Source organism: Ammospiza nelsoni, chromosome 21 (genome assembly GCF_027579445.1).
Source record: "Ammospiza nelsoni isolate bAmmNel1 chromosome 21, bAmmNel1.pri, whole genome shotgun sequence".
Classification (NCBI taxonomy): domain Eukaryota; kingdom Metazoa; phylum Chordata; class Aves; order Passeriformes; family Passerellidae; genus Ammospiza; species Ammospiza nelsoni.
Window position 1 is genome coordinate 720,189 of NC_080653.1, and position 17,929 is coordinate 738,117.

At 56.1% G+C, this 17,929-nt stretch overlaps 1 protein-coding gene across 1 annotated transcript; it reads right to left on the reverse strand.

Annotated features, from left to right (window-relative positions):
- Positions 1–1,065: 1,065 nt before the first annotated feature.
- FZD9 (frizzled class receptor 9) lies at positions 1,066–3,141 on the reverse strand. Its single transcript, XM_059487116.1, has one exon. The coding sequence runs from the start codon at positions 3,027–3,029 to the stop codon at positions 1,407–1,409; it is 1,623 nt and encodes a 540-aa protein (XP_059343099.1). The 5' UTR covers positions 3,030–3,141; the 3' UTR covers positions 1,066–1,406.
- Between the last annotated feature and the right edge of the window lie 14,788 nt (positions 3,142–17,929).

Sequence of the window (17,929 nt, forward strand, 5' to 3'; positions counted from 1 at the left end):
CGTAGTGGGGAGTCTTGCCCCAGTCCTCCAGCCACAGTTTGATAGTCTGAACTGGGAAGGCTTCAACAAATGGGGACCAAAGGCTGTTGGGGTGAGCAGTGGATGCCAGGTTGAGTGCTGGAGAGAGGGTCCATTGCTGGATTGTTGCTCCCTGGACAAGAGTTGACCCTCCCTGGAGTCCAGATCTGCCCAGCCTGCAGGCTGCTAATTAGATGATCTAAGTATCACTAGAGCTGTGTTGCCCCTACAGATCCTGCCTGCCACAGGCGCTGTGCTGCCTATGCCCCTGCCACAGCCCCCTGCCCACTTCTCTTTCCTAGCACTGGGAACGGCTGGCACATCCCTGGGGACAGCCAGGCAAAACAGCCCCATCAAACCCCTAGAGAGATGAGCTGACCCCTGCCAGCCCCTCAGAATGTCTCAGGGGGGTAGGCACTTCCCTCACTCTGAGCCCCTGCAGAGGCACACTCCTGCCCCCCCTGTGCCCAACAGCCCTGGCTACTCCTGCCAGCTTCACCAGCACCAGCTGAAGCTTGAATTTCCCTGCGGACAATGGGGAAGGCGAGCTGGGATTGTAACCAGAGTGGGAGATAAATAAAGCTGCACAGAAGTTTCCATTACCCGCACCTCAGGCTTCTGTGGGGAGACATCAAAGCTGAGCCCTCTCTGCCCCAAGTTCCTGTGTCCCCAGCCCATCTCCCTGGCTCCCGGCCTGCCCCCTCAAAGCTCCTCAGCCTGGCACCGAGGCTCCGGCAGCCAATGGCACTGACACTAATCACCTTCAGAGCATGGAGTGGAAAAGATGATTCGTGTCATAGCATGGGAAAACCCTCCTCCTCTTCCATCTCCTCCTTGCCAGGGGGCAGAACTGGCCCCAGGGAAGCCACGGAGGAGAACTGGATGGTGGTACCTGCTGGTACCACACTCTTGCCAGCAACAGAGGCACCCCTGTGGTGGCACGGCCTGGCATGGCCTGGCCCGACATGAAAGACCCCAAACTGGGGTAGGGTCCCATGGGGGAGCTCTTGATCCCCTGGAATGCCTGCAGACAGCACCAAGCTTGGATCAAATAACACATCCAGGGTTTATTGTTTTTTCCATTCCTTGCAGCTAATGATCAAAAAAAATTTAAAATAAATTACAGAATTAAATAAACATGGATGGATTATTCCTCTCCCTGTCCCTTCCCCACCAACCCCCAAAGAAAGCGTTATAAGGAGTCACTGGATTTGGCAACAGCAACAACAAAACATCCTCTAGGAAAAAGCGGCTACTTGTCAGTGAGTGGTGCTGGGGGATCCTGCAACCTTGCCCCCCTATACCTGGGAGTGTCCCTCCTGCTGCACACAGCCCTTGCCCCTTACCCATGAGGCCACTTCTTCCAGTGTGGGGGCCAGCCCCCGTCTCTAGACGTGAGTCGGGTTGTCCAGGTACGGGTCCGTCTTGGTCATGTGCAGCATGACTGTAGGGGCTTTGTAATGGCAGTGTCCCCCACCACAGCTGACCCCACTGCAGGGCTTGCTCCGCGTCCTCATGCCCAGCCGCCTGTTGCACAGGCTCTGCCAGGTCTGCAGCGTTTTAGAGCTCCACACCCACACCCCGCTGGTGATGCCCACCACCAGTGACATGAAAATCTTTAGCATGAAGACAGCCACAGTGGGCACCGAGGCCTCAAGGGAGCAGTCGGTGGCATGGCGGCCAGGCAGGCGCAGGCAGCCACGCTCCAGTGCCCGCAGCATCCAGTAATCCACATTCAGCCGCTCGTAGAAGTAGCAGACAATGACACAGGTGGCCGGGACAGTGTAGAGGATGGAGAAGACCCCAATCTTCACCATCAGCTTCTCCAGCTTCTCTGTGTTGGTGCCACCCGTCTTCATGATCTTCCGGATGTGGAATAGGGCAACGAAGCCAGTGAGGATGAAGGAGGTGCCAATGACCAGGTAGCAGGAGAGGGGGATGAGGACAAAGCCAGTCAGGGCACTGATGTCCATGCTCCCCACATAGCACAGCCCCGTGAGCTCATCCCCTGCCACCTTCCGCATGGTGAGGATGACAATGGTCTTCATGGCTGGGATGCCCCAGGCAGCCATGTGGAAGTAGCTGCTGTGGGCCTCGATGGCCTCATGTCCCCACTTCTTCCCAGCAGCCAGGAACCAGGTGAGAGTGAGCACAACCCACCAGAGAGAGCTAGCCATGCCGAAATAGTAGAGGATGAGGAAGACAATGGTGCAGCCTGTGCTCTCCAGCCCCTCCTGTATGATGTAGAGCTCACCGTTCTCCCGGTCACAGGCAATGTTCTCAGCCCCAGCCACAGAGCGGATGATGAAGGCCACAGAGTAGACGTTGTAGCACATGGAGAGGAAAATAATGGGCCTCTCAGGATACTGGAAGCGGTGGGGGTCAAGCAGAAAAGTAAGGACGGTGAAGGCAGTGGAGACAAAGCAGAGGGTGGACCAGACAGCCATCCAAATGAAGGCGAAGTCCTTGTCCTCCCGGGACCAGTACACGTCCACCCCGGGGGAGCACCTGGGTGCGCATGAGAGGCTCTTCTCCACGTACTGGAACTTCTCAGGATTGTCGCAAGCTCCCAGCCCATTGGCTCCCCGTCCCTCGGTAGCAGTACCAGGTGGCCAGGGCCGGGGGGCCACAGGCAGCATCCCCTGTCCCTTGTGCGGCTCAGCAGCTGAGGCATTTTCAGGGGCCTCCATGCAGAGGGCATTGGGGTCATTCTTGGTGGGCAACCTGCCACAGTCAAGTGACTCAGGCCAGCCGAAATTGAACTGTTCCATTATGGGGACACACTTGTGTCGGGCCTGCTCACACATGGGGCGGCAGGCAGGGATGCTGGCGCTCACCTGATCGGTGCACATGGGTGCGTAGAGGGAGCAGAGGAAGAAGCGCAGGTGAACGTGGCAGCCGTACTCCACCAGCGGGGCGAACTCGTGCAGCTTCAGGGCGGCCTCCCGCTGGCTCTCGTGCCCCAGCAGGTTGGGCATGCGGGTCAGGTTGTACCCGATCCCCCGGCACATCGGGATGTCCACAGGCTGGCACCGCGCCGCGCGCCCCCGCGGGCCCTCCAGTCCCGCCAGCTCCAACCCGCGACCGCCCACTCCAAAATGCCACAGCACCCAGAGGGCCACCCGCAGTCGTGCCGCCGCCGCCGCCATCGCCCGCCGCCCGCCCCGGCCCCGCGGCTGCTACAGCTCCGCCATCGCCCGGCCACGCTGCCCCCGCCGCCACGGGGCCGATCGCTGCGGTGCTGGAGGCGCCGCGCCGGGGCAGCCCCCGGCCCCGGCCCCGGCCCCGGCCCGCGCCATGCGGCGGCGGCCCCGCCGAGCGCCCCGCGCCGCCCCGCGCCCGCCGACACCGGCAGCACCACCGAGCCCTCCCGCCCCGCCCCGCCCCGCCCCGCCCCGCCGGGCGTGTCCGGGAGGGGGCCGGACGGGACGGGACGGGGCCGGACGGGGCGGGGGACGGGGCGGGGGGCGGGGCGGGGGGCGGGACCCACGGCGGGAAGTGGCGGCGAGGTCCGCGCGCAGCCCGGGAGCTCCCCGGCGCTGGGGACGCGCGGGAGGGGGAGACGCAGTCACAGAGCGCACTGAGGGACGCGCACACGCAAACACGTGTGCACAAACAGAACATTTACACAGCTGTAGATACACAGATACACACGTGCGCGCTCTCGCACGCACTAATGGGCACATGTCCCTGTGCACACAGACAGATAACGTGCACACTCACAGACATGCACACCCTTCCACACATCTTCCACACGCATGTGCACACCCTAACGTGCACAGGCCCACACACATTATCACATACTAAAACACACACACATGCACACGTTAACATGCACTAACACACACAGACATAGCCACACACTAATGTGGACACGCACACATGCATTAAGAAACGTGCCCATACCGTGTGCATGTCCATATGTACACACGCATACACTCACATGTACATGCCCACGCACACCTAGACAAGCACAAACAGGCTAACACATGCACACACACACGCACACACTCATGCACCCATAAAGGCATACACATACACTAACATACACGTGCACATATACTCACAGACAGACACATGTGCACATCCACACACTGCCAGCCAGGCCCCGCACAGGGGAGTGCACTGGCACATGTATGCACACATACACCTGGGCACAGGATCACACAAGACCTCACGGCTGCCCAGACCCACCGAGTGCTGCCAGGCCCCCCGTGTGCCAGCAGGGTGTGCGTGCGCGGCTGAGCACACCTGGGCGCACCCCAGGGCTTGTTGTCCCTGGGGGAGGGATCCTCTCCCCGCAGGAGGACATCCCTCAGTTTGGGAACACAGACTGCAGCTTCGGTGCCGCTGCTGAGAACTGGAGAACTCACAGCGCGTGGCACATGGTGCCCCTGGGGCTGAGCACGGGGTAAGACAATGGAGACTCCGGGAAATGGCTCAGCTCCAGTGCCCACAGCACAGGCTAGGAAAGCCGTGTCTCCGGCTGAACAACAATTCAGGGCAGGGGACAGCAATGTCACTATGAGGCCAGGGCAGCTCCTGGGAGGTGACACAAGTCAGGGTGGTCAAGCCGGGGCTGCCAGACCCCAAAGTCCAATGTCCCACTCATAGGCTGACCAATTACATCCAAGGCACAGGGAGATGTTACACTCCGGGGGTGGCGGCACCCTGCGGACAGGCTGTGCTGCCCGGGCCACCATCACAAGGTGCAATCAGCAGCCCCCACTCCTACGAGCTGCTGATCCCAGGTCAGCCCGGGTTGCTCTGTGCCATCTCCAGCATCCCTTTTGGAGCAGCTTGTCCACCCTGGGGTGATTCCAGCAGGGTCCCTGCAGTGTCCTGCAGGACATCTGGCATCCAGTGCCTGGCTGGCGCCAGGGGGTCCGGGCATCCAGCCATTCCTAGTCATTCCCACAGCCCTGCGATTTCTTTAGTAACAGCATAACAACCTGTCAGCGCGGCTCCTAATCACTGACACCCACTGTGCAGGATCCAAACATCCTGGGTCCGGCACTATAGGGAAATTCCATGGGAGCTGCTTATCAACCATGTAACGGAGCACGAGATAAGGCGTCACCCCGGAATTTCCCTCTAACATGGGGTGTCTGCACAATGGGCTCCAGAGCCCTATGAAAAGGACTATTGGAGGATATTTGGGATGTTGGGATGTTTTTCACCTTGGCCACCAGCTCTGGGGTGTTTCAGAAATCACTGTCCTGTGTGCTTAGTGACACAAAGCTTCAGGGGGCTTCATGGTGTGGGTTAGGGCCACATACTCTAACAACTGATTGTTTGGGGGTAGTTTGTGCTGTGGTGCAGCTCTGGGGACAAATTGTCACGCACAGCTGAGCAGCAAAGTGATGGGGATGGAGGTGGCATGTGTATTGTGCTGAGACCTTTCCCTGGGTCCTTCATCTCTCCAACCCCCAGACCCAGGACACGTGTCCTGTGTGAGGTGAGGGACCCAAGGCAGTCACTGCCATCACTCCAGGACACCCCAAACATAACTGTGGCCACTAAGGCTTTCCTTCAAGGAATTGATTGCATAGGAAAGCTGGGAAGCATCACCTGGAAAGCCTGAAATGTCGCTGACCCAGCCCTGGCTGCCCAGTGAGGTCCTGGATGGGCGGTGGGCACAGGCAGGGGCTGGATGAGACCCGGGGTCCTCGCCCCACCTTCCTGGCTCCCCCCCCATGGGTGCCCTCCACCTGGACTATGAAAGGTTGGGGGCGTTGGGGGGGAGAGGGCACAAATAAATATATTTTAATTTAATTTTCCTTTAATATGTAAAACTGTTGCTCTTGGCTCCTGTTACTGCAGCCTAGCCAAGAGCAACATACGGATTTTTGGAGTCAAGGGGCTCGTTGTAGAGGTGTGGCTGCCCCTAACCTTTGCCCTGCACCTTGGGGTGCTCCTCCCTCATCCCCCCCACCAACCCCCAGGTACTCCTCGGTGTGTCCAAGCCCTGCCTGAGCCCCAAGGAGCTTCATCTCACCCCAGAGGTATGCAAGGGATATCAGGAGGTACCACCAGCACCCCAAGCCTTGCCCTTGCACTGCCCTACTGCCTGTGCCTGATGGAGAAGTGACCTGTCCCTGCCTGCTCGCACGCCTGGGTAGCGCAGGGACGGCGGGGAGGGGACAGTGCAGGAGCGGGGACATCCCGGCCACGAACAGAAGCCGAGATCTCCAGCAGGTCTGGGAGCCCCACAGTGAAAACAAGAACCTCAGGTAGAGCAACACAGAGATTTACGGTCTTGGAAGTGGCCCTGCGCTGTGGATCCAAGATCAATAGCAGAAAGAAAGGGCTCTCAGAACTGCTCAGGAATTCTGCCCGGGAAGCGGCCAGGCAGGAGAGCGGGACGGATCGCCGGAGCCCGGGAGCCTGTGGTTCCTGGCAGAGCTTTGCCCCATTTCCTTTCTTCCCGTCAACAGCGCCTGAAACCTGTGCGAGAGCCTCGGAAGGAGAGGGAATGAATGGAAAAAATCCACTGGCTGCCCCCCCCCCCCATATCCCGGGTACAGGGGGCTGCAGCAGCGCCCCTCTGTCCAGCCGTGGCATGGGGGACGCCGTTCTGGGAGGAAGGGCTTGGGGGAAGCTCTTGGCACCAGAGATGGGGACAGCCCTGATGGGAGTCAGGGAGGGGCAGTGGAGGTGGGGTGGTAGTGCAAGGGAAGGGATGGTGGAGCTGGGGAAAGGGTGATGGAGCAAGAGAGGAGGCAATGGATGTGGGGAGAGGGAGAGGAAAGAAGATGGGGAAATGGAAGTGGGTGAGTGATGGAGTAAGGAAGAGAGTTATGGAGGTGGGGAAGGAGCAGTAGAGTAGAGGAGAGGGTGATGAAGCTGGAGAGGGGGGCACCAGAGCCTGGGAGAGGTGATGGAGCAGAGAAGGGAGCGGGCAAGGGAGGAGGTGATTGATTCAAGGAGGAGGCAATCAACTTGGGGAAGGGGTCAGCAGAGCAGGAGAGGGGGCAATAGGGCAGGGGAGGATGTATAACGGCAGGGCATCAGAAGATGGAGCTGGGCAATGGATTTGGGAAGAGGGTGGTGTAACTGTGGCAGGACTGTGGGTGCTGCTTTGCCCAGCCTTGGCCAGGGCAGCAGGACTTGTTGCAAGGAGGTGGGGGGCGCCATGCCATCATTGCCCTTGCCTCTGTCCTGATGAGCCCCCAGATCCCGAGTGGTCCCAGTTCCCACCAGTGCCTGGCTCGTAGACAGAGGCATGGGCTGGGGGCAGGGAGAGGAATCCACGAGGACAGGCCAAGTCCATGTGAGCCAGGGCTCTGGGCACCCTGTGCCCTACCTGCCAGCTTGGAAGCAGGAAATGGCACAGTCCTGCAGGGATCTGGGAGGGATAATTTTCCCTTCCTGAAGAATTTCACAGGAATTGCTGTGCAAAAGGCCAGCGGCTTCAGTTTCAAAAGGATGCCAGTGCCAGGCCGGATGGGCTGGTGAGCAGGTGGAGGGGTCCATTCTGGGAGCAACCCATGGGGCTGTGGACTGGCACCCACCCAGCCAGAGAGGCAGATCACCCCTGCCCCAGCCACCATCTCCTTGGGGACACCAGGATCACCACGAGTGATCCTCAAGCCCAAGCTCCTCCTGCCCCAGGCACAATCCTGTGTGATACCAAGGCACACACATGTGCAACAGACTGTGCCCACCATAGGACAACTGTTCTCTGTGCCCCTGGGCAGGTTCCGTGCCATGGGCAGGTGGAGTAGTGGAGAAAGATGTGGATTTTGGGGTCTGGTCCCCAAAGAAGCAGGTGGAGAGCAAACAGTGTCCCCAGGCAGTGTCCCAGTCACCTCCTGGCCTCTGGTACTCTGCAGGTATTTGTGGTTACAACCCAGCCCACGGTGCAAGGACACTGAGGCCAGGAGTCGGGGATGCAGGCTGACACGTGTGACATTACCAGGGATGCTCTCTGCAGCCTTGTCAACCCATCACCCCCCAGACGGGAACTTGTGGGTCCTGGTGCCAGCCAGCCCCCCCTCCCCAGCCCTGGCCACAGTATCCCTGGGCCATGACATCCCCATTCACACAGCAGTGACACAGATTAGGGAGGAGACACACGGCTCAGGGATCCCTGGGAGCCTGAGGGACCACGTGCAGCTGTGGAATTCAGTAGATGGGGCAGAGGACAGTGGTGTGTCCCATGGGAGCCATGGCTGGGAGAACGAGGGAGGAGAAAGACAATGTCTCTACCTCACCCACAATATTTTATCTGGTGAGTGTGGTGGCAGCACAAGGAGTTACTTTCAGCTCCTGGCAGCACTGAGACAATTGTCCCCAGCAATGGGACCTCTCACATCAATGGGAAATCTGGACTGAGCCACACCCACCCTCAGCCACCTCATTTACCCCTGCAGACCCCTTCTAGGGGGACAGGAGCCAGGTGAGCCCTGGCAGCAGCCATTCACTCTGAACCCTACTGGTGGCAGCAGCTGAAGATTGGAGCAGCTGCCTGAGAGAGGCAGATGAATGGTTGGAGCTCCCTCCCAGCTGCCTCAGCCCCGGGAAGAGCTGCTCATATACCCTCCCATGCTGGGCCATGGGGCCACCATGTGTCCCCTCAGGTGACCTTCAGTGCCCACCTCTGTTTCCTGGCAGCCCAAGGATGGGCCGAGGAGGTTCCTTGTGCTGGGAGCAGGCTCTGAGGTGCTCCCAGACAACATCCCAAGCCAGCACAGAAGCCTTTTACCCCCAGCCCTGCTTGCCCCCCGAAGTGAAATTTCTTCCCCAGGATCCTCCATCCTGGGGCGGGGGTGCTGGCACCAGGTCCTGGTGCTCACATACACACTCAGTCCTTTCTTCAGCCTCAGCCACAGGCTCGGTGCTGGCAGGAGGCTCCACGCTGCACAATGCACCTCCTTGTTCACCAGCCCAGGGCTGGCTTGTGGGGACTGGCAGGGAATCGCCTCCATTTCCTGCTGGAGTTTTATTACATTCACCGTATAAATAAATAAATACAATCCAGAGAAGAAGGGGAGAAGCACGGGGCAGGCTGGAGCCAAGCAGAACATGGGCTGGGACTCAGCCCCACAGCACCAGGGCTGGGGGCACCCTGGAAGGGGGTAGGAGATGCACCATAGCAGCTGTGTCCTGGGTTGTTCATGCTCCCTGCACCCTCAATGCCTTTCCAAACAGCAGCAAAATCCAGGAGGCAACTGCCTGGTCAGGGACTGCGGTCACCAGTCTGGACTGGAAGAGAAACCTTCTTCCAAGTAATTTGGGAAGACTTGGAGCCCCCTCAAGCCCTGCCACCTCCTGATGAATTGCTGTGTCACACTGAATGATGCCAAGAACTTCTGAGCCTAGATCTTCTGCACAGGTTTAGCCTTTTACAGAATAATAGGCTGGATACAGTCAAAGCATCCCCTGGGAAGAAGGAACATTCTCAGAGAGCTGAGTCCCAGTCCCAGTATGCTGCAGGAGCAGGGAGAGCTCTTGGAAAATGCTAGAAATGGTTTTATCACACCACTGACTTGGCCAAACTGCCCACTTGGTTGCCAAGACCATCCACATGTCTCCAAGTGCAACCTCAAGGCTCTGTCACCTGGCACTTCCCTGGGTGCGCAACAGCCATGGAGGACTTTCTCCAGGTCCTCACCTACTGGCAATGCCATTGGTGCTGTGGTTCTCCAGCTGCATGGACCAGGAGGAAGAATCCTGGCTTTTCCAGGGCTCTTGGGTTGAGTTGGTGTCAGCTCCCCCACACAGCTGGGCCCAGGTGCAGGGAGAAGACAGGAGCAGCCCCAACTGATGGTCTCCTGTCCCTGATACCTCTGGGTGAGCATATCTCCTCCCAGTTACTGGACAGAGTTATCAGTGCTGGGAAGCCCCATACTGCATTCCTCCCTTACTTCCCAGGCTGCAAACACCTTCTAATAGGTGGCATCCCAGTCTATGGCAGGAAGTTGGAACAAGAGGATCTTTAAGGTCCCTTCCAATCCAAACTACTCTCTGATTCCACAGAAGCAGCCCATGTTCAGGCATCATTCTGATGGTTCCTACCCAAGGTTGGGTCGCTCTGCTCTGGACAAACCATCTGGCACCAGCATCCTCCTCCCTGGGCTGGTTCCTCTTTGAGTACTGCCTCTTGTCCTCCTCTCCATATGGAGAACCCTAGGAGATCCTCACCGCTCACTTGGCCAGAGGAGGAAAGAGAAAGTTCCTCAGACTAACCTGATCACCAGAGAGCTGCTACAGTGCAACAATTCCATCCCCACCTTCCCTGGGCCTACTCTGAAGAGGAGCTGCTGTGGATGAGCTGCAGCTCAAGGCCCCGAGTTCCCCAGAGCCTTATTTCTCAAAGAACAGAGCCTGATGTCCTGGCAGGGCCAGCTCAAGGGACACAGAATTTTGACAAGTTTAGGATAAAGAATTTTCTGCTCTGCTGGAGATGGACCCAGAGCCCTTCTTCCCTTTTGCCTCCCATCACCCACAGGATTTGGGTTCATGTCCAGATGGGAGGCTCTTGATGGGTCATTCTGCTCTTCATTGTCACCAGCTGGTCAAATGGGCTGACACCTCTCAGGGATCAGAAAAGCCCGCACCTGCTTGGCCCCCTAAACACTCAACTTGGCAAGTTCAGACCTGATCCCAGTCTCCCTGGGGGAGATGGGATTTAGGCACAGGGAATCCAAACCAGCAAAGAACTACACCCCAGATGATCCAAGGATGTTCCAGAAAAGCAATGTGACCTCTTGCCATTCCCTGCAGGTCCACGCAGTCAGGAGCATGTCAACCCTCCCAGCTCCCTGAGGCATCCATCCCTTGGGCAGCACTGGAGCATTCCACCAGGGAAGGACTTTGCACTGGAGCAGCACCAGCATGGCCTCCTTCTATCTCAAAAACACCCTAATATGCCAACATCTTTGAAAATATTTAAAAACCCAAAGTTTAACAAAGAAAGCAAGCAGCACCGTGGTGGGGGAGCCAGCTGCAACTTTTCTTTTTCCAAAAAATATCTTCACAAGATGGGGCAGTGCCTTGTCAGGTCTATCATCATCATCATGGCACCAGGAGCTAAAAACAGCAACTTGGAATGGAGACCCTCAGGTATGTCAAACAAAAACACAATTCCCCATTCGCTGGCTAATCCTGTTCTCCTTGAGGGGAAAAAACCCACAAATCTCCCAGATTTATTCAGACAAACTCAGCACTTTTGAGTTTTGCTGATGGTGTCTAAATATAGTTTGTGAGAAACAAATAATCTTTCAGGGATTTCTGCTACCTCCATCTCTCCAACCACCTTGTTTAAAGGTCAGCGGCTGCAGTGAGGGCTCACAGGCATCACTGGCCAGGAGCCTGGAGATGAAGAATTGAGCTTTTTGGTGTGCCACCAAGGCTGTGAGCTGGGTCATCCATCCCTGGGCTACTCCAGCAGTACTGGGGTGGGCTCTGGGGTGGCTCTACTCTGTCCCCATCCCCAACTCCAGCCTGTCTGTCTCCTGGCCCTGCTAATAGCACAAATTTCCCTGTCATGTGCTGGTCACTGGAGGAGATGGGGAGAGCAAAAGCTGTTATTGGGGAAGCTGCAAGCTAGAGGTGACATCCCTGTCCCTGGAAGTGTTCAAGGTGAGGCTGGATGGGGCTTGGAGCAACCTGGTCTAGTGAAAGGTGTTTGGTGAACAGAAGTGAAAGGAATTTGGAACTGGATCATCTTTAAAGTCCCTGCCAACTCAAACCATTCTGTGATTCCAATTCCATGATCTAATCCCACAGCAGCAGGAGACAATAGATCTGAGCTCTCTGAGTGCCCTGCTCAGCCTCTTCCCCTGATGTTCAATCTGCATGTTCCTGCTTTTGCCCTGCCCCACGGTACCCTGAGTTACCTTCCTTCCCTTTCCGTCCCTAATCCTGTTCCACACAAAAAGAGCCACAGGCAAGGGAGTTGGTGCTGGCTGGCAGAGCTGAAGGTCCCACCAACTCTACATACTCCCCAAATCCAGGGCTGGAAAACAAACTTGTCTCCAGGTCTGCAGCAGAGCCATGGCCCATGGAAATGTCATATCCTATCACCCTACTGACTGTGGCTGTCAGAGGGTTGTGTTGGCAGGACTGAGGGCAGAACCCAGCTGCCCTCTTAGGTGAGTCCAAGTGTTTCTGCAGCCAGCTCATGGCTCCCAGTAATACAGGTTTGCTGCAAACACCCCAGGAGCAGCAGTAAGGTGTCTAAGTGGGATTTGAGATATCTGCATGCCACGGGGGATGGCCTTGGGTGGTGGGAGGGAGCTGCAGTACTGCAGCAAACCTGTGTCCAGCCCTGTGCTCCATGTTCAGGCAGGTCCCCTGGCACCTCTCTAGCATTCCCATCACATGTCAGCCTCAGGGATGCCAGACCATCCCATGGGAGCTGAAGTCCAGGCAGCTTATGGAGCTGCCCTGCTTCCCAGCAAATTCCTGGCCCCAACTACCCTGAGTGGGGACACCTCTCAGATCCACTGGGCTTTGGCATGTACCATGTCCATGTCCCTGCCATGGGCTCTGCCCTGGCAGGTAGGTCACATCCCAAAGCCCCCAGTGACCCCACACCCCTCCTCTCCCACATTTTCCACCTTCACTGCAAACCTCCAGTGAAGGAAAATGTGAAGCCATGGAAAACCAAGCCTGTCCCTGTCAGCCAGGCCACATTCCTCCTCCCCCTCCTCCTCAGCCCCTTGACTCTCAAGCCACAGATTGTCCAGCTCCAGGATCTCCAGTGTCCCACCACAGCTGGTTGCCCACTCCCCCTGTGCAGGATCTGGAGTTTCAAGGGTGACAGTGCTGCTGGTGTAGCTCCAGTGGTTCCCCCAGTCACCTTTCCCTGTGTTGCTCCAAGCCCAGGTCCTGCATTAGCTCCAGCCTTCCTGAGTCCACATTTGGGACTGGTCTCTCCGGCATCCAACATAGGAGGCCAGGGAGACATCACTGTCCCTCTCCTCTGGGCTCACCAAGGGGAGCAGAGCTGGGAATCATCACATTCCTGACCCTTCCACCTGGAATGACCACAACCTTCCCCCCCACACTTCTCATTTCTGACACAGGTCAGTATTTCCACCCTCAACTTTCAGGCCCATGTGCAAAATCTGAAGTCTTCCTTTGCCTACGTAACTCCAGAACCTTCTCTACTATCTCCTGCAGAATCAGCCCCCAGAGCCTGTCAGGCACAGTTCCCGTCTGGCTTCGCACAAGAGGATGCTCTGCACTGTGGGAGAAACAGGGGAGGCACCAGGATACACTGAACACAAGATGTGCATGGGAAGGGGTGGACAAACTGCCAAAATCCCAGAGAAAGCAGCTCAAATCTGATTTTTTTTTTTTTTCCCAAAACCTGGAAAAAGAAGTGCAGGATCATCAGGGAGCTCCCACTTTCCTGCCAATGTCAGGACGAGGTGAGGGGTTGAGGATGCATAAGCTGGACCCCTCCCAAGAGCATCCTTACCTGGGAGCTGCATCATCCCTAGGGAGATCCCTTGGGCCCTACTTGGATGGGAATGCTTCTGTCAGCTCTGGAGCCACAGCTGTATCCTGAAACAGAGGTATTCTGAAACAAATGCTAACTGTTCCCAGTTAAGGACAGAACTTGAATACTTATCAGCACATGGTACCAGCCCTAATGATTTTCCCAAGATGGCTGGGAATGGGAGCAGTGGAGCTGGGGAAGGCTCCTGCTGTTGGCATCTGCCCCGAGAGGGGAGATTTGTGTCTATACTGCTTCCACGGAAAGGGAAAACATGCTTTGGGCTCCCCTGGGCTTTCATAACAGCTCCTCAGGGGATGGAGCAGAGGTGTGGAGGTCCCCAGGGACCCCAGTGCTCCATAGCAATAGTGCAAGACCTGGCCCAGTGTCCCCTCCACCTCCCCCTGCTGTGATTGGCTGTCTTAGGGTATCCCAAAAGTAGCTGGGGCCAGGGCTGAGATAGCACAACCCCACAGCAGCCCCAGCATGAGATATTCCCAGCTGGGCTGAGGACATTGAGTGAGGACACCGGGGGCTGCATGGCCCTGCAAAACCACCCAAATATGGCAAACAACTGAACACAGAGCTTGGCTGGGCTGTGAGTGCCCTTCAAGGAACTCAGACAAGAGGAAAGCAGAGATGTTTCCCCTGGATCCCCAAGGCTGAGCTAGGCTGGATGCTCTGCATGTGATACCACCCTCACTGCTTCTGCAGCTCACAGAATTTTCAAAGAGATTTTCTCAAAACTGGAGGAAAAAGCCTTATGGAAGTTGCAAAGTCATGAAGAGCAGCAACACAAGATGGCAATATGGGGGTCCAGTGGCACCCAATGCCCTCAAACCCACTCAAGAGAGAGCAAGCTGCCAAAACCTGACAGATGCTGGAAACGCTTTCAGCACACACGGAAATCCCTGGGGCTGGGTGCCAACTCTGCTAGAGGGGTTTGCACCTGGAAACACCAGCTGAGGGCACTGGGAGCCCCTGCTCTGCTTGGGGGGATCCCCTTGGTGACCACATTGCTGGGGAGGTGAGGTACCCCAAATCACCCTGTAAGCAACAGCCGCTTCTTCCATTACCCAGCCAGCAGTGCCAGCACACTGGGGAAGAAAGGAATTTCTGTGTAAATCCCATTTACTGTCGGGTTTCTCACTTCCCACCCAGTAGACAATCCCAGCCCTCAGAGTAGCACTGCACGAAGGGGCAGTTTGATGTATTTTTGGAAGGAGAGGAAAAAAAAAGCCCTGTCTGAAAAGAGCCTCTTTCAGCTAATAATGAAGTGAATATTATATTAAGAGTGAAAACATATTCAGGGGAACTTACAGAGGGAGACAGAAAACCTTTTCATAACACCCTGGCCACAAACACAACTGCCAATTAAAGCGGCTTCGCTCTCCGGCTGGTGCCAACACAAACGAGGGGCCAGGAGCGGAGCGTGGAGCTGGCGCGGTCTGGGGCCGGCTGGGCTCGCCTGCGGCTGGCAGCACCAAGGAGCTCCTGCTTCCATGACTTCCAGGGCCAGCCATTGGAACAAAAAGATCCAAGTCCCTTGTCCTTACCTGGGGGAACGGGTGCCAAGTGAGGCAAGGGACTCCGGTGCCATGGGGGTCCTTGGTCCTTGTCCCAGCCCAGGGGCTCCAGTGCCATGGGAGTTCCTGGTTCCTGCCCCAGCCCAGAACAGGGTGCCCAGTGACTCAAGGGGCTCCAGAATCCCAGGGAGTCCTCTGCCCCTATACCAATCCAGGGGATCCAGTGCTACAGGGGTCCTTGGTCCCTGCCTGCAGCCTCCTCTCTGCCCTGTCAGCAGCACAGGGATGGTGGCAGGAGCCTGAGCCCCCAAGTTCCCCCCAAGATCAGCAGGATTGCTCCTGGCCCAGGGGAGGGTACTGAGCACCCATCCAGGCTGAGCTGATAGGACCAGCATCCCCACGCATACCAGGAAGGTTTGGGGGGATGCTGCATTTGCCAGTGCAGCACTTTGTGCCTTGGAGGAAACCTGTGACCAGCCTGCATCATAACAGGAGGTGCCACAATGTGGAGCACCTTCCAGCACTCCTATTTCACATGCCCTGGATGCCTCAGCACAGGTTTAGCACAGCCATTTCATGTGTTTTGGTTGCTTGCCAGCAGTCTCAGCTCACCCTTGCCTCTGGCAGAGCACAGCCCACACCATAGGGGCCACAAGGACACCCATCCACAGTCTCCAGGCTTTCTGCACCAGGTGCCAGTGGAGGAAACAGGCTTGGAGTGGGATCTCATTGCCCTTATGTGCTCTTGGGGGTCAATGGTGTGCAGGGGAGGACAACATGATGGGAGATGCTCAGGTGACACACAGGGGTTGTGATTCACACTTCAAAGAGGCTTTATCTTTGCAGCCCAAGGATCTGCTGGATTGGTGGGTTGAGGGTGCATGACATTTCAGGTTTGGATTAACAGCCATGCCAGGAAAACTTCACCTGAGATCAGATAATCTTGGAATTGAGCAAACCCAGCACAGCTGCAGAGCTGCAGGTTGACATTTGATAAACCCAAACTGGAAATACAAGACCACTGCTGAGCTGGGACCAACATTTGGAACAGGGAATACATTGAAGATGTTTGTCAAAAACTATTTCATGGAGGGGGACGAAGGGAAACATTTTGGCCAAAATTAAAAATTCTAGTAGGAAACTTTTCTCTGATTCAGTGTTTTTTGACTACCACCCTGAAAGCGTGGCTCTCTGTCGAGATTTTTGTCTCTTTTGCTCAAAGAATAGTATTTTGGCTTTAATGCTAAGTCAGGATCCAAACACACCTGATTTTGCCCAGGGGCTAAGAGATTGTATTTCCTCCCTTAATAATGAGAAAGAAGGAAGGAAGGGAGAAAGGAGGGGAATAAAAAGGGAAAAAAAAGGGAAAAAAAATAAAGTAGTTTTTCAACCTAATTTGGTAAAGAAAAGTACACTTCAGCAAGATCTACCTCACCGTGGGAAGTCTTCAACAGCAACAAACTGCCTGTCAACACTCTGGGTGAAGTACAATTAACCAGCATGGCCTGGGTGGCAGGGAAGGGTGGCTGCTGTTCCTACCGTGTGTGCTGATAGCAGCAGGACTGGAGCGGCTCTTCCAGAGGCTTGGAAAGCTTCTCACTGTGCCACAGCAGTCACACCCGTCCTACACTTCAGATTTAGCAGATGAAACATCTTTCTCAATGGGGTCTGTCCCCACAGTTTGGGGTCCAGGAGATCTTGCCTTTCCAAGGTCATTAGTGGACAGCGATGTGCCAAGTCTCCATTCGTGGATCCAGCTGCCCACAGTCTTTTGACCCAAGGGCTGGCAGGGAAGTGCCAGCACAGCCCTTTCAGGGAACTCCTGGGAGGCACAGCTGTCCCATTCTAGGAAACTTGCTGTGTTTATGTCTTCAGAACTATCTTATCCCAGGAAGCACAAAGTTTTCTGCTTCTTGTAGGGAAGAGGCATCAACTCCCACTCAGAGTTACTATGAAATTTACACAAAGACAGATATCCAGATTTAAAGGCCCTCAGAAAGGAGTCCCAAACACCGCTGGGAAGGAGGCATTGCCATCTAGTGTCAGGCTAAGAAAGGGCTCAGGGAGACACTGGCCCTGCAGCAGGAGCTGAAACTGGATAATCCCAGTGGGTCCCTTCAGTTTAGGATATTCCATGCTTCTACAATTCTTCTCTTAGTGCCAGCCCAACCTCTGCGGACTGGAGATATGGTTTTAGACCCTTCTGCAAAAGAGCAAGGCCAAGAAGATGGACAGATGAGGCCATCTGTGATACATGGATGGCTGGGAAGCCCTGGCTGATATGGCTGTGGAAGTCAGAATCATGGAATAGTTTGGGTTGGGAGGGACCTTAAAGCTCATCTTGTTTCACCCCCTGCCATGGGCAGAGACACCTTTCACTAGACCAGGGTGCTCTTAGCCCCAGCCAACCCAGCCTTGGACACTTCCAGGGATCCAGGGGCAGCCACAGCTGCTCTGGGCACCCTGTGCCAGGGCCTCTATGTTCACAGGGAAGAATTTCTTTGCACTATCCCATCTAACCCTGCCCTCTGTCAGTGGGAAGCCATTGCCCCTCATCTTGTTACTCCAGCTGCTTGTCCAAAGTCCTTGTCCAGCTCTCTTGGAGCCTCTTTACACAGAGGAATGGGCTCTAAGGTCTTCCTGGAGCCTTCTCCACATGAACAGCCCCAGGTCTCCCAGCCTGGCTCCAGAGCAGAGGGACTCCAGCTCTCAGAGCATCTCTGACTCTGCATTTATTCAATCCCAGCCACAGCCCCATGTGAGCACACAGAGTTCTGGAGTTTGCTCCAAAGCTGGTATTATTCAGCAATTTTAGATCTAGCATCAACATTCACAGGAACGTTCAGCCAAAACAAAGAGTACAACAACCAGTCACCCATGAAGGGAGCCAGCTCTACAGACCCCATTCCAAATTCCAGCTCCTTTCAGGCATTAA